The sequence below is a fragment of the Cygnus atratus genome, unplaced genomic scaffold, assembly GCF_013377495.2.
Source record: "Cygnus atratus isolate AKBS03 ecotype Queensland, Australia unplaced genomic scaffold, CAtr_DNAZoo_HiC_assembly HiC_scaffold_112, whole genome shotgun sequence".
Taxonomy (NCBI): Eukaryota; Metazoa; Chordata; class Aves; order Anseriformes; family Anatidae; genus Cygnus; species Cygnus atratus.
Window position 1 is genome coordinate 15,688 of NW_026109705.1, and position 21,461 is coordinate 37,148.

The following is a 21,461-nucleotide window of genomic DNA, read 5'->3' on the forward strand; positions in this document are numbered from 1 at the left end:
CCCACCATTCCTGAGGTGCCCCTAAGTTTTGAAGTGCCCCCCACATTTAGGAGGTGCTCCCCCATTTTTTTTTTTGCCATGCCCCCCCAATTTATGAGGCGCCCCCCGTTTTTAAATTGACCTTATTCTTTGGCATACCCCACCCTTTGCCAGATACCTCCTAATTTTTGAAATTACCTAAATTTTTGCCATGCCCCCACTCCCCCTACCCATTCCTCAGACTCCCCCCCCATTTATGAGGCACCCCCCTTTTTTGCCATGCCCCCCCCCCCTTTTTTGACCTGACCCTATCCTTTGGCATACCCCACCATTTTAGAGATACCCCCCTCCCAATTTTTGAAATAATCCTAATTTTTGCCATACCCCCCCCCAACTTTTAGCCCCCCCACCCCCCGCCGCTCCCCCAAATTTAGGGCCCCCCCACACAAGCCATCTCGTCGGCCAGCTCCTCCTCGGCCGGCGGCCGCAGCGGTTCCTCGTCGCTGTAGACGGGGCCGGTTGGCGGCGGCGTGCGGCGGCGGCGCGTGAGCAGGTCGGCGGCGGCGCTCTCCATCTCGTCCATCGTCAGCTCGCAGGCGTCGGCGATCTCCCGCTTGGCCACCGCCACGAATTTGGGGTCGCGGGCGAACAGCCCCAACCCCTCCGAGATGAGTACCTGGGATTTATTATTTTTTTTTTTTAGGGGGGGGGGACACCCCGTTAAATTCCTCGTTAAACTCCTCGTTAAATCCCGCTGTGGAGAGGAGGGGGGGGACATGGGGAGGGTGAGGAGGGGGACTCACGGCCTCCACGAGGCTGTCGGCGGAGCCGCGGCCCAGCGGCAAGCGGAGGGGGCCCTGGGGGCCGCGTTCCCCTAAAATCCAGCGGGGAGAGCGGGGAGAGGCTGCCGCCGGCCCCCCCCCGCCGCCCCCCCTTCCACGAGGATGAGGGGGGCGTAGAGGACGTGGCCGCGGGGGGCGGCGGCGGCCCAGGCGTGCGAGGAGCCCCCCAGGCGCCAGGTTTCGGAGCTGCCGTAGCCCTGGGGGGGAGGGGGGGGGACACACGTCATTTGAGGGGGCAGGGACACGCACGTGGGGGTGACGAGTGTGTCACACGCGTGTCACACGCGGTACCTGGGGCCTCGCGGGGCCGGGGGGGCCCGAGGGGTTGTAGGTGCCGGGGATGGGCTCGTCCTCGCAGCTCCCCTGGCGCCGCAGGCACTGGATGGTGAAGGATGGCTTCCGGCCTTTGAGGGGGGGGGGGGGGCTCAGTGAGTACCCCCCCCTTTCCCCAAAGCCCCCCCCATGTGTATTTGAAGGGGGGGGGTCCCAGAAGCCCTGCCCCCTACCTGCGGGGGTGGGGGGCAGGAGCCGGCGCCTCTTGAGCTGCTGCCCCTCCAGCGCCCCGTTGTGCAGGGCGAAGTGGCGGGGGGGCAGCGGCAGCGAGCCCCCCCGCGAGGCCCCCCCGGCCCAGTTGGGGACGGCCGAAGGTCCCAGCCGCCTGCGGAGGGGGACAAGAAGGCGTTAGGGGGCTGGTGGGGGGGGGGGTTATAGGGGCTGTGTCCCCCACCCTCACCCCCGCAGGGTGTTACAAGGAACCCCCCCACCCCCAGTACCTGTCCCCAGCCCAGCGGTGGCAGGCGGCCGGGCCCTCGGTGTCATCCTCGCGGCCGCCGTCCTCCGGCTCCTCCCCGTCCTCGAGGGGCGCCGGCTCCTCCTGCCCCCCAACAGCGGGGTGGGGGCCGGGATCCCCATCCGAGCGCCGCCTGCACGTGGGGGGTTGAAGGAGTGTGGGATTTGTGTCCCCCCCCCCCCCACCTCCATCCCCATGGGGGTGGCACTGTGCCCCCAGAGTCCCCCCCACACCCCTTAGGGTGCTCCCAACCCCTTCAGGGTGCTCCCACACCCCTTAGGGTGCTCCCCCACCCCTTAGGGTGCCCCCCCACCCCTTTAGGCTTCCCCCATACCTCTTAGGGTGCCCTCCACCTCTTTAGGGTGCACCCAACCCCTTTAGCGTGCCCCCCCCCCCATACCCCTCTAGGTTGCCCCCATACCCCTTTAGGGTGCCCCCCCCCCCCCACCCTTCAGGGTGCTCCCAGCCCCTTAAGGTGCCCCACACAACCTTTAGGGTGCCCCCTTTAGGGTGCCCTCGCCCCATTTAGGGTCCGTCCGCCCCCCCCCCCCCTCTTTTTTGGGTGCCCCCCTACCTGCCGCCATGGCGGTGGGTGACGAGGTGGGGCAGGGGCGCGGGGTCCTCCCCCCCGGTGGGGACGGGGCTCGTGGCCTTCGGGGACTCCGCCAGCCCGGGGGGGCTGGGGGCGGAGCCATACAGGGTCTCAGGGGGCTGCAGGCAGAGGGGTGGGCGTGGCCTGTGAGGGTGTGGCCTGTGAGGGCGTGGCCTGTGAGGGCGGGGCCGAGGGGGCGGGGCTTACGGCGTAGGTCAGCTGCTCCTCCTCGGTGCCCGCGGGGCCCTCGGGGCCCTCGTCCCCCTCCAGGTCGCAGCTCAGCGCCCGCCGCATCTCGGGGCCCAGCGCCTGCAGGGTCTGCAGCCCGGCCTGGGGGGGGGCAAAAATAAGGCGGGGGGGGGGGGGGGAGGGCACGACGGCCGCCCCCACCCCATTGTTTTTTTGGGGTGGGGGGGGGCCCGACCCACCTGCAGGGCGCGCTCGTTGCTGGGGCCGGCACTGGGGCCGAGCATCCCCCGCTCCTTCCGCCGCCGGAACTTGCGGAAGTAGTCCTGGATCAGGAAGGTGGCGTAGAACTTCCCCACGGTCACCTCCTCCTCTGGGGGGTGGGGGGGATACGGGGGGGGGGTGTCAGGGCCACCAGGAGTGTCCCCCCCCCACCCTAAAAGTGTCCCCAGATTGGGGGGGGGGGGCTCACCCTCCGGCGGGGGGATGACCTCGTCCAGCAGCTTGGGCTTAGTCCTCTTCCAGATCTTCTTGATGACGGCCCGCAGCTCCTTGTTGGCCACGTCCAGGTTCCCTTTTTTTGGGGGGGGGGGAACGCAGGACAGCAGAGAATGGGAAGGGGGTGTCCCCACCTTCCTGTCACCCCCCCCCCCACAGCTCAGTGTCACCCCCCCCCGCCCCAAACCTTCCGTCTTGATCTTGAGGGAGGTGCGGACGAGGGCGAAGAGGGTGGCGTTGAAGGTCACGGTGCCGTCCGAGTTGAGGGGCATGTTCATGGCCACCAGGCGCTGCGGGGGGGGCAGACAACGGGTAAACGGGGTGGGGGGGAGCAGGGGGCGACCCCCCCGGACCCACCCCCCCACCCCCCCATGGTGCACCCAAGCACCTTGCAGGCCACGCGGTGGGGGCAGAGCTTCCCGAAGCCCAGCGGGGGCTGGATCCGGCGCAGCAGCGTCACCACGTCCAGGTGCTTGATGCGACCCCTGCGGCCGGGGGGGGGTGTGACGGTGACAAGTTGAGGGGGGTGAGGGTGATGGGGGAGGGGTCATAGTGATGGGGGGGGGGGTCACCGTGACGGTGCCAGACCTGGCGGCGGGGTCGTACTCGGACCAGATGCGCTTGAACTCGTCGAGGTGGTGGGGGCCGAGGATGGACCAGTCGCGCGTCAGGTAGTCGAAGTTGTCCATGATGACCGCCACGAAGAGGTTGATGATCTGGGGAGGGGGGCTCGCCGTGGGGCTGGGGGGGCTCACCGTGGGGCTGGGGGGGGCTCGCCGTGGGGCTGGGGGGGCTCGCTACGGGGCTGCGAGCTCGCTGTGGGGCTGGTTATGGGGTTTCTTGCCACAGCGTGCGGTTCTTGCTGTAGGGCTGGGGGGGGGGGTGTCGCGCCAGAGCTGCGTGGTGTTTCGGGTGGGGTGGGGCAGCGCCGTGGGGCAGCGCCGCGCCGTGGGGCAGCGCCGCGGGGCTCACCAGGAAGGCGCAGAGCATGAAGAAGCTGATGAAGTAGACGATGGCGAAGTTGCTGCCGCAGGTGAACTCCTCGCCGGGCCCCGCGTCCGACTCGGGGTCGCAGCGCTTGCCGGGCAGGCTGGCCAGCATGATCTCCTGCCACGCCTCCCCCGTGGCGCACCTGCGCCCCACACGCCCGTCTGGCGCCTATAGGGCCCCTCCGGACCCCCTCCCCATAACCCCTACCCCACCAGGATGCCCCTATAGGTGGTCTGGGGTGACCTGCAGACCCCGTAGGGAGGTGGTGGAGACCCCGCAGGGACTCCAGGACCCCACAGAGGGTCCCCGTAAGAACCCTGCAGGGACTCGTGGACCCCATGGGTGCCCCCTGTACCCCATAGCAAACCCGGAGGCGGACACAGACCCCATAGGGACCTTGTAGGTACTCTCCACGCAGCCCCGTGGACCCTATAAGGACTTTATGGGGACCCTACAAAGACTCTTAGTGACCCTACAGTGGTCCCCAGACTCCACTAGGACCCTTTAGGAACCATGTGCTGACCCCCAGACCCCCATAAAGGCTCTATAGGAACCATGCAGTGACACCCAGACCCTATAGAGATGCTGTACGGCCACTACAGGGACCTCCAAACCCCACTGGGACCCTATAGGAACGCTGCAGTAACCCCCAGAAGCCATAGGAACCCCCCACACACACCCCACAGGGACCCTTCCCACGCCCCTGCCGGGCCACTTAAACACCACAGGGATCTTACAGGGACCATGCGGCGCCCCTCCCAGACACTACAGGGACCCCAAAAGACCCTGGGCACCCTATAGGGCACCCTATAGGACCCATAGGGGATCCCGTAGGGGACCCCGGAGCCACACCTGAAGAGCAGCAGCACGGCCTGGGGGAAGGTCTGGAAGTTGTTGTTGCGGTTGATCTGGGTCCCGTCCTGCAGCGCCACCTTCCCGAAGGTCTTGGGGACGAGAAGGGGGGGGGGGGGTGAGAAACATGGTGGGGGTGGGGGGTTTCCTGAGGGACCCCCCCCGCCCCTCGCACGCGCCCCTCGCACGCGCGCCTCGCACGCGCGCCCCACCTGCATGCCGATGACGGCGTAGATGAAGAAGATCATGGCGATGAGCAGGGCGACGTAGGGCAGCGCCTGCGGGGTGCAGCACCAGCGTGGTAGGGGACAACTTGGGGCAGGGGGGGGGGGGGGGGCTCCCTGGTGTCCCGTGGCCGCCCCCCCCCCGGTGTGTGGCCCCCCCAGCAGTGCCCGCGTTTTATCCCCGTGTCCCCCCCCCCCCCAAACCTGGAAGGATTTGACGAAGGTCCAGAGCAGCGTGCGGATGCCCTCGCCCTTGGACAGCAGCTTCACCAGGCGCATGACGCGGAAGAGGCGGAAGAAGGTGATGGAGATGCGGGAGCTGTCCTCCGAGCTCTGTGAGGGGGGGGGGGGGCACGGGGGGAGAGGGTGAGGAGCCCCCCCCCCCCCCCCCGCAGAGCCCCCCCCACTCCCCAAATCCCCCCCCTCCTCACGGTTGGGGGGGGGGGGGGAACGGACGCCCCCTACCTCACCGACGTGCCCCCCGTTCTGTTGCAGGCACGCACGGCGCGGGTGGAGACGGATGGAAATGGCGGACAGACGGATGGAGATGGACGCGAGGACACGGACATGGGGGGGGGGTGTCCCAAACACCAGGGGACCCCCCCCCAAAGTTTTGGGGACCCCCCCACCCCATAAAGAAGAGGCGGGGGTGACTCACGTTGACCTCGGTGACCGCAATGTCCACCACGCTGCCCACCACGATGAGGGCGTCGAAGGTATTCCAAGCGTCGCAGAAATAGTGCTGGGGGGAGGGGAAGGTGAGTGGGGGGGGGGACCCCAAAACCGCCCCCCCCCTCACCATGAGACCCCCCCCCCCCAAATTTGTTGTACCCCCCCCCCATGAGCCTACCCGGGGCTTGAAGGCGATGATCTTGAGCAGCATCTCGACGGTGAAGAGCCCGGTGAACACCATGTTGAGCAGGTCCATCACGTAGTTGAACGGCTTTGACTGCTCGTAGTGCTTGGGGGGGGGGGGGGGCACTTTAATTGCCCCCCCCCTGCAACCCTAAACACCCCCCAACCCTTAAATGCCCCCTCCAGCACCTAAATGCCCCTCCCAGAACACCCAATTGACACCCCGGGGTGCTCTAACAGCCCCCCAGGTTGCTTTAACTGCCCCCGCGGGGCACTCATTGCCCCTGTAGTGTCCATAACTGTCCCCCTGGGCCATTTAAAAGCCCCCCCCAGGCCATTTAAAAGCCCCCCCATGGTCCTTTTGAGCCCCCCAGGGGTGCTTTAACTGCCCCAGGAGCCTCAATTGCCCCTGCCATTCCCTTAAAACCCCCAATGACCTTTAACTGCCCCCAGTCTCCTTCTAGGGGCCCTAACAGCCCCCCCGCGGGTCTTTTAACTGCCCCCAGGGGTCCCAATTGCCCCTCTAGCGTCTCTTAATTACCCCCAGGTCATTTAAAACCCCTCAGGGTCCCAATCTGCCCCACCCCAGCGGTGCTTTAACTGTCCCTAAGGCCCCTGCTCACCCCTTTGTCGTCCCTTACAGATCCCTTGGGCCATTTTACTGCCCCCCCCATTCCCCTTACCCCCCCCTCCCCCCAGGGGTGCATTAACTTGCCCCAGTAGCGTTTCTTAATTACCCCTGGGCCATTTAGAAGCCCCCCCCCCCCCCCCAGGCTCCCAACTGCCCCCCGAGCACTCTCTAACTGCCCCCTGGCATGCTTTAACTACCCCCATACTCCCTTGACGCCCCCTCACCGCCCCCCACAGACCCCAAAACGCCCCCCCACCGACCCCAAAACGCCCCCCCAGCCCCCCCCCGCCGCCCCGAACCTGCACGGCCAGGGCGATGGTGTTGAGGAGGATGAGGACGAACATGATGTACTCGAAGGCGGTGGAGTTGACCATGGCCCAGACGCGGTACTGGCTGCGGTTCTTGGGGATGTAGCGCCGCAGCGGCTGCGCCTTCAGCGCGTACTCCACGCACTGCCGCTGCCGGGGGCGGGGGGGGGGGGGGGGGGGGGGGCAGGACACAAATATACACCCACCGGCACCGCGGGGGGGGGGGGGGGGGGCCACAAGGCACTGAGGGGGGGGGGCGCCCCACGCACCTGGTTCTTGTCCAGCTCGCAGTTGCGGTACTCGCTCTCGCCCTGGGCGCGGAAGGTGATGATGACGAAGCCGACGAAGATGTTCATCATGAAGAAGGCGATGACGATGATGTAGACGATGAAGAAGATGGAGATCTCCACCCGGTAGTTGTAGATGGGGCCCTGGTCCTCCGCGTTGGCGTCGATGGCCTTGTACAGCAGCCTGGGGGTGGGGGGGGAGAGGGGTTGGGAGGGGGGGGTCAGCGCCCCGATGGGGTGGCTGTCAGCGCCCTATGGGTGCAGGCAGGGGTGTCAGCACCCTATGGGGGGGGGGGGGAGGATGGGGTGTCAGCACCCTATTGGGGGGGTGGGGTACATCGGGGTGTCAGCACCCTATGGGGGGATACATTGGGGTGTCAGCGCCCTAAAGGTGCAGGTTGGGGTGTCAGCACCCTATGGGGGGGGTTACATTGGGGTGTCAGGACCCTAAAGGTGCAGGTTGGGGGTGTCAGCACTCTATGGGGGGGGGGGTTCATTGGGGTGTCAGCACCCTAAAGGTGCAGGTTGGGGGTGTCAGCACCCTATGGGGGGGGTTACATTGGGGTTTCAGCACCCTAAAGGTGCAGGTTGGGGTGTCAGCACCCTATGGGGGGGGTTCATTGGGGTGTCAGCGCCCTAAAGGTGCAGGTTGGGGGTGTCAGCACTCTATGGGGGGGGGGGGTTCATTGGGGTGTCAGCACCCTAAAGGTGCAGGTTGGGGGTGTCAGCACTCTATGGGGGGGGGTTCATTGGGGTGTCAGCGCCCTAAAGGTGCAGGTTGGGGGTGTCAGCACCCAATGGGGGGGGGGGTTACATTGGGGTGTCAGCGCCCTAAAGGTGCAGGTTGGGGGTGTCAGCACCCAATGGGGGGGGGGGTTACATTGGGGTGTCAGGACCCTAAAGGTGCAGGTTGGGGGTGTCAGCACTCTATGGGGGGGGGGGTTCATTGGGGTGTCAGCACCCTAAAGGTGCAGGTTGGGGTGTCAGCACCCTATGGGGGGGGTTACATTGGGGTGTCAGCGCCCTAAAGGTGCAGGTTGGGGGTGTCAGCACCCTATGGGGGGGGTTACATTGGGGTGTCAGCGCCCTAAAGGTGCAGGTTGGGGGTGTCAGCACCCTATGGGGGGGGTTACATTGGGGTGTCAGGACCCTAAAGGTGCAGGTTGGGGGTGTCAGCACCCTATGGGGGGGGTTACATTGGGGTGTCAGCGCCCTAAAGGTGCAGGTTGGGGGTGTCAGCACCCTATGGGGGGGGGTTACATTGGGGTGTCAGCACCCTAAAGGTGCAGGTTGGGGGTGTCAGCACCCTATGGGGGGGGGTTACATTGGGGTTCCAGCACCCTAAAGGTGCAGGTGGGGTGTCAGCACTCTATGGGGGGGGTTACATTGGGGTGTCAGCGCCCTAAAGGTGCAGGTTGGGGGTGTCAGCACTCTATGGGGGGGGGTTCATTGGGGTGTCAGCGCCCTAAAGGTGCAGGTTGGGGGTGTCAGTGCCTCATGTAGGGTGCACCTTGGGGTGTCAGTGCCCCAGAGCGGTAAGAATTTGGGGCGTCCCGCGCCAAGGAGGTGCACGTTGGGGGCGTCAGCGCCACGTGGGTGCAGGTTGGGGTGTCGGCACCCTGGCGCGAGAGGAAATTGGGGGGGGGGGGGGGGGGGTCACCAACCCAAGGAGGCGCAGGTTGGGGGTGCCAGCCCCCTGGGGACCCAGATTGGGGTGCCAGCGCCCTATCGGGGTGCCAGCGCCGCGGGGGGGGGGGGGGTGGGGGGGACACTCACGCGGGCCACCCCTCGAAGGTGGAGACGGTGAAGAGCGCCATCATCCCCGCCAGCACGTTGTCGAAGTTGAAGTCGCTGTTGTGCCACAGGCGCTCCCGCACCGAGGGGTGCGACACGTCCCCGTCCTTGTACACCAGGAAGGTGCCCCTGCGGGGGGGGGGGGGGGGGGGGGATTGGGGGGGGAACATCCCCGGCCTCGTGCAGCGGGAACGTGCCCGGCGGCTGTGGGAGGGGGCGCGCGGGGACACCGCGACGCGACCCACGGGCGGCCACGCTGCTCGCACGCCCCGGTCACGCAACCTGCGCACGCGCTGGGCTGATAACCCGCTCAGCACACACTCACGCTCAGCACACACTCACGCTCAGCCCACACTCACTCACGCTCAGCCCACACTCACCACACTATGCTCAGAGTGCACTCAGTTTACACGCGTACGCTCCGACCACGCTCACACTCACTTTTTCAGCCCACACTCATGCTCAACCTACACTCACTCCACGCTCACACTCTGCATTCGCCCACTCCACTCACGCTTCACTCACACTCCAGCTATACTCACAGTTCATACTGCACGCTCACAACCTACACTCACGCTCACCTTGCACTCACAGCACTCACTCAAAACCTAATCAGCCACTCGCACTTCATTCACCCACACTTCAACTACGCTCACAACCTGCACTCACACTCAGCCTACACTCCACTCATACCCTGCCTGCACTCACACTCAGCCTACACTGTGCATTTCACATACTCTACACTCACACTCAGCTCACACTTCCTCAGCCTACACTCACACCTATGCTCAACCTCAACTCACAGCCTCTACACTCAAGTCACATTCAGCCTGCACTCACACTCAGCCTCCACTCACAACCTGCACTCAGCCATGTGCTCCACATGCTCACAAGCTACACTCGCACTCAGTTGACACCCCGCTCACACTCAGCCTACTCACACCCTGCACGCACCTTCACCACTCAAGTTCGTGTAGACTCACTTGCTCAGACTACACTCACACTCACCTCACAGCCACTACAGTCAGTTCACACTCAGCCTACGCTCATGTCACACTCACATCCCAACGACACTCACACTCACTTCCTCAGCCTACACTCACTCCACTCACATCCTTCACTCACGGTTCATACTGCACACTCATAACCTACACTCACACTCAGCCTGCACTCACACCTACACTCACCCTCGACTCACAGCTTCTACACTTAGCCTAGACTCACCTAAGTCGCACCCTCCAACCACACTCACAACCTACACTCACAGCCTGCCTTCAGCCACTCCACTCACACTCCAACCACACTCACAAGCCACACACAATCCACTCACAACCTGCACTCACACTCAGACAACACCCCACTCACACTCAGCCTCCACTCACAATCAACACGCTGCCTCCACTCAACGCTCCGCTCAACCCTCTGCTTACTCAGCCCATCCTCGCACTCCGCACTCGCACACCCAGCCTACACTCGCACTCATGCTCACACTCACGCTCACACTCACGCTCAGGGCCGGTGGGGGTTGGGGGGGGGGGGGGGGGCCAGGACCCACTTGCACTCCCCAGGCGTGTGCTTGGCCTCGTCGGTGCAGCTGTAGAACTTCCCCTGGGGAAAGCGGGGATCAGAGGGGCCGTGGGGGTCCTGGCCCCTCGGGGGGGGTCTTGGCCCCTTTGGGGGGGGTCTTGGCCCCTTTGGGGGGGGTCCCGACCCCTTTGGGGGGGGGGTCCCGGCCCCCTCGGGGGGTGCCCACCTTGAAGAGCTGCACCCCGATGCAGGCGAACATGAACTGCAGCAGCGTGGTGACGATCATGATGTTGCCGATGGTGCGGATGGCCACGAAGACGCACTGCACCACGTGCTGGGGGCGCGGGGACAGCGTGACGGGGGGGGGGGCGTCGGGGACGTGGGGACATCGTGGCATGGGTGTGGGGGACACCGGGGTGTTGGGGACACGGAGACAGCATGGCATGGGTGTGGGGGACACCGGGGCGTTGGGGACACGGGGTCATCGTGGCATGGGTGTTGGGGACACCGGGACACTGGGGACACCGGGTGCTGGGGACACCAGGACTTTAGGGACAGCCCCTTCTCCCAGTCCCACCAGCACGCCGCCACTGCCCCCCACCCCAGGCACGCCCCGCACCGCGTGCTGGGGATCCCAGTGCTCCCAGTCGCACCAGTAAGGGTGTACCCCCCTCCCTCCCAGTCCCTCCCGGTGCCGTACCTTGAGGCCCTTGGCGCGGTTGATGGCTCGCAGGGGCCGCAGGACGCGCAGCACGCGCAGGATCTTCACCACCGAGATGGCGCTGGAGCTGGTGGCGGGGGACACCCGTGTCCCCAGGGGCACTCCCAGTGCTCCCAGTGCCCCCAGGGGCACTCCCAGTGCTCCCAGAGGCGCTCCCAGAGGCGCTCCCAGTGGCTCCCAGTGCCCCCAGCAGCGTTCCCAGGAGCACTGACGCTCTCCGTGCCTCCGGCTGCACGCCCACTGCTCCCACTGTCCCTCCCAGTATCCCTCCCAGGGCTCCCAGTGCCCTTCCCAGTGTTCCCAGTGCCCCCAGTGCTCACTGGATGCCGAAAGAGACGAGGGAGACGCCGACCACCAGCAGGTCGAGGAGGTTGAACCAGTTGCGGCAGAAGGAGCCTTTGTGCAGGAAGGCGCCGAAGGCCGTCATCTGGGGGGGGGAGCCGGTGAGCACCGGGGACGCCCCCCCCCACCCCCCCCCGAGGACTCCCCCCAACCCCCAGGGACCCCAAAAACCCCAGGACCCCCCCCCCCCCCCCCCCAATACCTTGAGGAGGATCTCCACGGTGAAGATGGAGGTGAAGGCGTAGTCGAAGTAGCCCAGGATCTGTGGGGTGGGGAGGGGGGAAAAAACGGGGTGACCCCCCCCCCCCCAGGACCCCCACCCCAAACACCCCCAGGGACACCCCCCCCCCCCAAATCCCCCCCCCAGTTCCCCCCATTTCTGCCCCCACCCCAGTCGCCTGTGGGGCGCGTGGGTCCCACATGAATGTGGGGTGATGGAGCCCCCCTCCCCCCCAACCCGCTCCGTTTTCCCAGTTCCTCCCAGCTCCTCCCAGTTCCCCCCCAGTCTGCCCAGTAGCCCACGTGGTTGCGGGGCGAGTGGGCGCGCACGGGGTCCTCGGCGGCCAGCGAGACGCTGCTGAGGATGATGAAGACGAGGATGAGGTTGGTGAAGACGTGGTGGTGGATGAGGGCGTGGCACCGCACCCGCAACCTGCGCCGAGCACGCGTCAGCACCTCCCAGTGCTCCCAGTTCCTCCCAGTTCTCCCTCAGCCCACTGTCCGGGACACCCTCCCCCAGCGCTCCCAGTTAGTCCCAGTTCCCTCCAGTTTCTCCCAGAGCGTCCCCAGTCTCCACAGGGAATCACCCCCACACTGCTCCCAGTCCCAGTGCCCCCAGCATCCCCAGCCCTCCTGTCCCAGTGCTCCCAGTCCCCCCAGTTTGTGTCCCCGTTCCCCCCGATTTGCGTCCCCAATGCCCCCAGTCACCCATTTGCATCCCCCAATCCCACTATTCCCAGTATCCCCCCCCCCAAAGTTTCTCCCCCCCACCCTCCCCAGTTTGCATTTTTCACCCCTGGCTCCCCCCCCCACCCCCCCCCAGTTTGCCCCCAGTGCTCCCAGTTGCCCCCAGCCTCACGGGTTGGTGCGGCCCAGCAGGAAGAAGGCGCTGCCCTCGGGGATCGGCGCCACCTTGTTCTTGGGGGGCTCCTCCAGGCTCTCCAGCCGCGCCCCCCCCAGGCTGTCCCGCTCCCCCCTGGCCTCCTCGTCGCCTGCAGGGACCCCGGTGTCACGGGGGGGGGGAGGGGGGGCCTCCGCTGCCCCCCAGGGGGTCCCGGTGGGGGCCTCACCTTCCTCGCTCCCCTCCTCTTCCTCCTCCTCCTCCTGCTGCTCCCCTTCAACCTGGGGAGGGAAGGGGAAGGGGGGGGGCTGAGTGTGCAAGAGGTGTGCACGCACATGTTGGGGGCGCGCACACGCGTGCTGGGGCATGTGAGGGGCACACACGTGTGTTGGGGCATGTGAGGGGCGCGCACACGTGTGTTGGGGTGTGTGAGGGGCACGCACACACGTGTTGGGGCATGTGAGGGGTGCACACGCGTGTTGGGGCGTCTGAAGGCTCTGTACATGCATGTTGGGCCATGTACACACGTGTTGGAGCGTGCAAGAGCTGTGTGCACCCATCAGGGTGCCTGAGGGCCGTGCGCACGCGTGTTGGGGCCTCCACGGGCTGCCCACGTGTGTCAGGCTGTGCCCACGCGGGTCGGGCCGTGCAAACCCACTCACACCCACCTTCACGCTCACATCCTGGCTCCCCGCGATGGCCTCCGCCTCCCCGGCCTTGTCCCTGGGCGGGGGGACGAGCAGAGGGGGCTCAGCCAGGGGACACTGGTGCCCCTCCTGCCCCCCCCCACGTCTGTCTGTCCCCCCGCCACCCCTCTATGTCTGTCTGTCCCCCCCCCCCACGTCTGTCCCCCCCCCACAGGACACCCCCGGGCTCACTTCTTGCCCTCGGCCCCCGAGTTGATGTTGTCGCCGTCCGCCAGGTTATCGACCGCGATGGCCAGGAAGACGTTGAGGAGGATGTCTGTGGGGAGGAAGGGGTTAACCAGTGCTCCCAGTATCCCCCCAGTGCCTCCCAGTATCCCCCCAGTGGGTGTTTCCAGCCCCCTCCGTGTCCCCGCGCTGTTTGGTTCCCATTCCCTGCTTGCTGCCTCCTGTGCCAGCTCCCCAGGACCATTCCCAGTCCCTCCCAGTTCCCCAGCGCCCCATTCCCAGTCCCTCCCAGTTCCCCGGCGCCCCCCTCCCAGTGCTCCCAGTGCTCCCAGTGCCCGCGCACAGTTCCCGCAGATGAAGAGGATGACGAAGTAGATGCAGACGAGCATCCCGGGGAAGACGGGGCCGCCGTAAGCCATGATCCCGTCGTACATCACCGCGTTCCAGTCCTCCCCCGTCAGGATCTGGGGGAAAAGGGAGGGGGGGGGACCCCAAAACTTCAGCATCCCCCGTCCCAGTCCATCCCAGTGCTCCCAGTACACCCCCTCCTCGCATACCACCACCTCCCAGTCCTCCCTGATCAGGGTGGGAGGATGCAGGTCCCCGCAGGATCGCAACGGGGGGATCCCCTGCCACTTCTGGGGGGCTCCCTACGGTTTTGGGGTCTCCCCACATGGTTTTGGGATCCCTCCATAGTTTTGGGGTCTCCCCCCCAGTGGTTTTGGGGTCTCCCCCAAGGTTTTGGGGTCTCCCCTCATGGTTTGGGGATCCCCTCCATGTCTTTGGGGTCTCCCCTTATGTTTGTATGTTCTCCCCCGTGGTTTTTGGGATTCCGACCGCCCCCCCCCCGATTTTGGGGCTCCCCCTCATGTCCTTGGGGGTCTCCCCTCTGGCTCGCGGGTTTCCCCCGGTATTTTGGGGGGGCCCCTCCCTGGTCTCGGGGCACCTGGAAGACGGTGAGCAGGGCCTGGGGGAAGGTGTCGAAGGTGCTGCGCTTGGTCTGGGTCTCGTCGAAGCTGAAGCGGCCGCCGAAGAGCTGCATGCCCAGCAGGGCGAAGATGATGATGAAGAGGAAGAGCAGCAGCAGCAGGGAGGCGATGGACTTCATCGAGTTCAGCAGGGAGCCCACCAGGTTGCTCAGCGACGCCCAGTGCCTGGGGGGCACTGGGCTTACTGGGAGCACTGGGGCAGGCTCCCCCATGTACCCCTGCCGGCGGCAAGCCCCGCCGCCTGTCACCCGGCGGTGTCCCCGTCACCGTTGTCGCCCCTGTCACCGCGTCGTCCCCGTGCCACCAAATAATTCATGGAGGTGACAGGTGGCCGTGTCACCCCCTGATGTCCCCAACACCGTCTCATCCCCATCACCGTGTTGTCCCCGTCACCATGTCATCCCCGTGCCACCAACCAGGCACTTCGAGGGGTTGAGGGGTGGCTCTGCATCACCTGGTGTCACCACCTAGTGTCCCCAACCCTGTGTTGTCCCTGTCACCACACCGTCCCCACCACCGTGTCGTCCCCGTGCCACCAGCCAGACACTCTGGGGGCCTGACGAGTGGCTCTGCGCCACCCCCGGTGTCCCCAACACCCTGTCTGCCACCCCCGTGCCACCAACGAGGCACTTTGAGGATGTGAGGGGTGGCTCTGTGTCACCTGATGTCCCCAACACCGTGTCATCACTGTCCCCAGCACTCTGTCGTCCCCGTGCCACCAACCAAGCACTTTAGGGGGCTGAGGAGTGGCTCTGTGCTACCCCTTGATGTCCCCAATACCGTGTCATCCCTGTCACTGCGTTGTCCCCATGCCACAAAACAAATAATTCGTGGAGGCGAGAGGTGGCTCTGTGTCACCTCCTGATGTCCCCATCGCCGTGTCATCCCCGTGCTACCAACCGGACGCTTCGAGGGGCTGAGGAATGTCTCTGCGCCACCCCCGGTGTCCCCAGCGCCCTGTCTGTCATCCCCGTGCCACCAAAGAGACACTTTGGGGGGCTGACGAGTGGCTCCGTGCCACCCCCGGTGTCCCCAACGCTGTCATCCCATCACCGTGTCGTCCCCGTGCCACCAACCGGACACTCGGAGGGGCTGTCGAGTGTCTCTGCGCCACCCCCGGTGTCCCCAACACCCCCGTGCCACCCCCCGGTGTCCCCAGCGCCGCCGTCCCCGCACCTGGTGACCTTGAAGACGCGCAGCAGGCGCACGCAGCGCAGGACGGAGATGCCCAGGGGCTCCATGGCGCCGCGCTCCACCAGCGCCGTCTCCAGCACGCCGCCGCACACCACGAAGCAGTCGAAGCGGTTGAAGAAGCTGGCGAAGTAGCACGAGGGCCCCAGGGCGTAGAGCTTCAGCACCATCTCGGCGGCGAACAGCGAGAGCAGCGCCTTGTTGGCGTAGGCTGCAGGGACAACAATCGAGAGGGATAACGCCCCAAAACCCCGCGGGGGATGGGGTCGGGGGGGGGGGGGGGTTGGGACCCCCCCCGCCCCGCTGACCTTGCGTCTCGGTGAGCCAAGGGGGCTGCCCGTGGTGCTCGGAGGCGATGGTGAGGGTGTTGAGGAAGACGAGCAGCAGCACCGTCCAGTAGAAGGACACCGACTTCACCGCCCCGCGGCAGCGCCGGCGCAGCACGCGGTTCAGGCGGCGCAGGCGACGCCTTGGGGGGGTTGGTTTTTTTTTTGGGGGGGGGAGGAGATGGGATTTGGGGCGGGGTTGAGAGGATTTGGGGGAGGGGGGGGGGCGGAGGGCGTTATAGGGGAAGCAGGGCGGTGTCGGGGGCCCCCCCATTTCGCCACTCACCAGGATTTTGTCTTGGTAATTTTGCCCCTGGGGAGAAGGAAATTAAATAAATAAATAAATAAATGAATAAATAAATAAAAACATCAAGTTACCCCCAAAACAGGGTTTGGGGCGGGCACAGGAGATCACAGAGGGTGTAACGGGGGTCCAAGGGGGTATCCCAGATGGTCTGTCTCATCAGGGGTCCAAAGGTTAGTTTTGGGGTCTGGGGGGATCTATAAGGAGTCTGGGGGGTCCAAGGGTCAGTTTTGGGGTCCTGTGGGGAACTGTAAGGAGCTGGGGGGGGGTCCTAGGGTCAGATTTGGGGTCCTAGGGGAACTGTAAGAAGCTGGGGGGGGTGCCAGGATCAGTTTTGGGGTCTGTGGGGGTTTACAAGGAATCACGGGGGGTCCCAAAGTCAGTTTTGGGGTCCTGAGGGGAACTATAAGGAGCTGGGGGGATCCTAGGGTCAGGTTTGGGGTCCTGCGGGGAACTATAAGGAGTTACGGGGGTCCCAGAGTCAGTTTGGGGGTCCTGGGGGGAACTGTAAGGAGCTAAGGGGGCCCCAGGGGGAATACGGGGGGCTGTAGGGCATCCCAGGGGCAACCCTGGGGTCCCAGTGGGGCTATGGGGGATCTCGGGGGCTACAGGAAGCACTGGGGGGGACACGGGGGGGTGAAGAGCACCCTGGGGGGGCTGCGGGGGGTCTTGGGTGGGGGGGCCCGGGGGCCCCATCTCGGTGCTCACAGGCAGCGGTCGCAGGCGTTCGGCTGCGCCTCCTCCTCGCCGGCCGTCTCGGTGTTGACCGACGTCGTCTCGCTGCCGGGGAGGCTGGCTGGGGGGGGGGTGGGGTGGTGGGGGGGACAAGGTCAAGGGGGGGGCTGGGGACCCTCCAGATGGGGGAAGAAGTTGGGGGGGGACCCCAATTTTGGTGGGGGGGGGGGGGGCGTTACCGTGGGTGTCGGTGGAGTGGCTGGCGTGCCGCAGCCACTTGAGGCGAGGCTTCCGCTTCCCCATCAGCTCCTCGGTGGTCAGACCTGCGGGATTTGTTGCGGGGCGGGGGGGTCAACGGGGTGACGGGGGGGGGGGAGTTGGGAGGTGGGGGTGTCCCCGCGAGGGGTTCCCCCCCCCCAGAAAAAAAAAAAAAACAAACACAACGCACGGTGCTTCTCGTGCTCGTCCTCGTCCCCCTCGAGGTCCTCGGCCTGGGTGATCCAGTCCATGTAGCCCCGCAGGTCCTCCTCCAGCTGCTGCTTCTCCCGCAGCTTCTGGAAGTCTCCGCGGGCTTTCGCCTTCTCACGCTCCTTGGAGAACTCCCTGGGTGGGTGGGGGGGGGGGGGGGACACACACGTGTGGCACACGCCCCGACACGCTAACGACACGCTAACGACACGCTAACGGCTTACGCACCCGCTCAGCACCCCCAGGACCAAGTTGAGGACGAAGAAGGAGCCGAAGATGACGAGGCTGACGAAGTAAATCCAGGGCAGCTCGTGGCCCATGGCGTCCTGCATCTGCGGGGGGGGGGGGGGGGGGGGGGATTTGGGGTGAATTTAGGGGAAATTTGGGCGGGTGGAATTTGGGGTGACCCCACGGGGGGGGGGGGGGGGGCGTTGAGGTGACGCTTTGGGGGGAAATTTGGGGGGATAAAACACGGAAGCCCAGCCCTCGGGGGATGCCAAAGGAAGGCAGCGGGGCCCAGCCACACCTAACGGGGCGGATTTTTGGGGGGTGGGGCGGCAGATTTTGGGGTGCCCTCCCCCCCCTGAAAAAAAATAAATAAAAAAGCTCACCCAATAAAGGACGTCGGTCCAGCCCTCCATGGTGATGCACTGGAAGACGGTGAGCATGGCGAAGAAGAAGTTGTCGAAGTTGGTGATGCCTCCGTTGGGGCCCTCCCAGCGGCCCCGGCACTCGGTGTTGTTCTGCAGGCAGGCGCGGCCGTGCCCCGAGAAGGCGCAGGGCGAGGGGTCGTCCTCCGACTCCAGGTCTTTTTTTTTTTTTTGGGGGGGGGGGGGGGGGGGTTGGGGGGGGGGTTAAACACCCCAAAAACGGGGTTTGGGGGGAGCCTGAGGTGGTCCGGGGGGGCTGCTGGGCGAGGGGGAGCTGAGAGACCCCCCGTTTATGGGGGTGGGGGAATGGGGGAAGTTGGGAATTTAGCGGGGGGGGCTCTCGGTTTAGTGAGTGGGGGGGGGGGGGGTCTCAAGGGTGCTGGGGGGGGTTGTAGGGTGCTGGGGGGGGTCGTAGGGTGTTGGGGGGGTTGTAGGGTGTTGGGGGGCCCTGCCGAGGGTCTTGGGTGACGGTGGGGGGGTCCTGGGGGGGGGTTGGAGGTTGGGGGGTCACTGGGGGTCCTGGGAGGGGGTCTTGGGGCGGGCGCAGCTGCACCCCAGTGCCCGTCACGGGTGTCACCGAGGGAACCCCGATGCCTCGGGGGGGGGGGGGGCGGGGGGGGGGGAATGGGGAGTCCGGGGGGCGGGGGGGGGTCTCAGGGGGCACCCCCTCACCGGATCCGACGAAGAAGCAGGTCTTGTGCATGCGGCCGATGAAGAGCTCGAGGCCGATGATGGCGTAGATGATGATGACGAAGAGGACGAGGAGGGCGATGTGCAGCAGCGGCACCATGGCCTTCATGATGGAGTTGAGGACGATGTGGAGGCCTGCGGGACCGGGGGGGGTGCTGCCAGGGGGCTGGGGGGGACCCCAAACGTGTGGCGGCGCCCCCCCTCCCCCCCATCCCCAAAAAACTCACTGGGGACGCCGGAGACGAGGCGGAGGGGCCGCAGGACGCGGAAGGCGCGCAGGGCTTTGACGTCGAAGCCGCCCGGCTTGCCGCTCATGTGGTGCGCCTCGCCGGGCTTGTGGGACACCTGCTCCAGGACGACGCTGAAAAGCCTGCGGAGACAAGTTTGGGGGGGGGGGGGGGGGGGGCTGGGGGGTGTCACGGGGCTTTATTTGGCCCCCCTGAAATCGTAGAGGGGGGGGTGGTCCTCACCCCACGATGACGATGACGAAGTCGAGCAGGTTCCAGCCGTTGCGGATGTAGGCGCTGGGGTGCAGCACCAGCCCGTAGGCGATGATCTTCAGGAAGGTCTCCACCGTGAAGATGATGAGGAAGACGTACTCCACCTGCTCCTGGGGGGAGGGGGGGCGCGGGGGGGCGGCTGGGGTCACCTGGCACGGTGTCCCCAAGGCCACCGCCTTCCCAGCGTCCCCTTCTCCTGGGGACAAGGGCGCTAAGCCCGGATTAACGCCCCCCTTCCCCCCCCCCCCCCCCCCAGCGCTAAGCGGCTTACGGCGGCGGCACACGCGTGTGCGAGGGGACACGTGTGGCACACGCTCCGGGGGGGACCTCACCGATCCCCCCCTCCCCCCGTTTATCTGAGGAACCCCCCCCCCCAAACAAAACCACCCTGCGGGGGGCACCCCAGTCTCGGAGTAGCCCCCCCCCCCGGCTCCTGATCCCCAAAGCGGCTTCGTTAAGCCGTGTCGTTAGCCCTTAATGAGCTAAACCGGCACCCGACCGGGACCGGAAAATGAGGGGGGGCACCCCCCAGCCCCACCCCCCCCTTTTTTTTTTTAGGGGGGGTCCTCACCAGGTTGTGGTTGGCGGCGTTGGAGTCGTCCTCGGGGAAGGGGATGTAGACCCCCAGGGCCACGCAGTTGGCGAAGATGGTGGCGAGGATGAGGATGTCGAAGGGCCTGGCACCGCGGGGTTAAGGGGGGGGGGGGGGCAGCCCCCCAGTTTTCCTCGTGGCCCCCCCCAAAACATCTCTTCCACCCCCAGCCCCACATCCCCTCCACCATTCACCCCCATTGCTCCAAAACTTGTCCCCATGCCCCCCATTTCCCTCTATCCCCCCCAAAACTTGTCCCCATGCCCCCCATTTCCCCATATCCTCCCCAAATTTCTCCCCATGTCCGCCATCTCCCCCCAAAACTTGTCCCCATGTCCCCCAATGCCCCCCCAAAACTTGCCCCCATATCCCCATACCCCCAAAAACTTGTCCCCATGCCCCCATATCCCCCCAAAACATGTCCCCATGCCTCCCATTTCCCCCAAAACGTGTCCCCATGCCTCCCGTATCCCTGTATCCCCCCAAAAAACTTGTCCTCATGTCCCCCCATCCCCCAAAATCCCCCCCAAACTTGTCCCCATGCCCCCCATCTCCCCATGTCCCCCCCAAACTTGTCCCCGTGCCCCCCCCCCCCCCCATAACGTGTCCCCCCCTATTTCCCGTGCCCCCCACCCCAAACGTACTTCCACTCGACGATGCTGATGGCCGCCCGGCGGATGGGGTTGTTGAGGCGGAGGCAGAAGAGGGCGCGGGGGGAGCGGTGGACCCCCCCAGAACCTTGCCCCTTGTGCTTGGTGTGGGGGGGGCGGCGGTGCCGGTGGCCCGGGGGGGTTCCCCCTTCCGCTGGCCCCCCGTTGCTTTCGGCTACCGGCCACCCCAGGGGCTGCCCCATGGCCTCGGCGAAGGACGGGAGCCCCTTGGGGGAGCCTGGGGGGGGGGGGGGGGGAAATTTGGTCAAGGGGATGGCAAGGAGACCCCCAAACTCCTCTTGTATCCCCCCAACCCCTCCTGGACCCCCCCCCCCTTTAAGGGCCCCCAAACCCAGTACACGCAGGGACCACCCCCAAATTCCCACACCCCTATAGAGGGGGGACCCCCTATATAGTGGGGATCCCTTTATATATTGGAGACCACCCTACAACCCCAAATCTTCCCAAGAATGTCCTATATCCCTTTTGGGAACCCCACCTTCCCCCACTGGACCTTCACATCCCTTTTGGGGACCCCCCCCCCCGGACATCCCCTACACTCACCCTCTCCGTTCTCCTCAGACTCCGACATCGTGAGGGGTGTACTGGGATCTGGGGGGATATTTTAGGGGGGGGGTCAGTAGGGTTGGGGTATCTTCAAGCTATCAGCAGGGTTTTGGGGGCGTTCGGATGCTCTGAGGGAATCTTGGGGGGATTTGGGAGCGGTGGTGGGGATCTGGGGGGATTTAGGGGTGGTAGGGGAGGGTTGAGGGGGGGGGTTGGGGGGGGCTTGGGGGTGGTTTGCAGGGTCTGGGCCCTCCCCACAGCTCCTCCTGCAGCCCCGGGGCTCGTCACTGCCGGGAGATTAACGGCTTAGCGAGGGAGCGCCCGCGGCTGGGACCGGGGCACTGCCCACGTGCACACCAAGGGGACGGGGCACACGCGTGTGCAAGGGGCACAGGGAAAGATCCCAGCCCTACGAGGGGCAGGCAGGGGGGAGAGGAGTGGGGTACACGCATAGGAGAGGGGACAGGACGGGGCACGTGGGCCTGAGGGCGAAGCCAGCGCCATTCCTT

The 21,461-nt window shown here is 65.9% G+C and overlaps 1 protein-coding gene across 1 annotated transcript; it reads right to left on the reverse strand.

Moving 5' to 3' along the window:
* Window positions 1-409: 409 nt before the first annotated feature.
* LOC118261499 (voltage-dependent L-type calcium channel subunit alpha-1F) lies at window positions 410-20,977 on the reverse strand. Its single transcript, XM_050716631.1, is given in 47 exon segments — window positions 410-655; window positions 783-869; window positions 872-1,018; window positions 1,113-1,225; window positions 1,328-1,479; window positions 1,595-1,744; window positions 2,186-2,322; window positions 2,411-2,533; window positions 2,632-2,762; window positions 2,862-2,963; window positions 3,075-3,177; window positions 3,276-3,372; window positions 3,476-3,603; window positions 3,860-4,019; window positions 4,730-4,821; window positions 4,942-5,007; window positions 5,158-5,286; window positions 5,612-5,914; window positions 6,739-6,897; window positions 7,017-7,218; window positions 8,811-8,957; window positions 10,384-10,436; window positions 10,582-10,689; window positions 11,056-11,143; window positions 11,397-11,503; window positions 11,621-11,680; window positions 11,941-12,070; window positions 12,497-12,629; window positions 12,708-12,759; window positions 13,147-13,201; window positions 13,357-13,441; window positions 13,694-13,814; window positions 14,297-14,504; window positions 15,516-15,741; window positions 15,839-15,999; window positions 16,143-16,169; window positions 16,869-16,956; window positions 17,075-17,158; window positions 17,284-17,438; window positions 17,532-17,635; window positions 17,915-18,111; window positions 18,626-18,778; window positions 18,871-19,013; window positions 19,114-19,253; window positions 19,715-19,820; window positions 20,380-20,623; window positions 20,950-20,977. Coding segments are annotated over 47 exon segments (6,030 nt in total).
* Window positions 20,978-21,461: the final 484 nt, after the last annotated feature.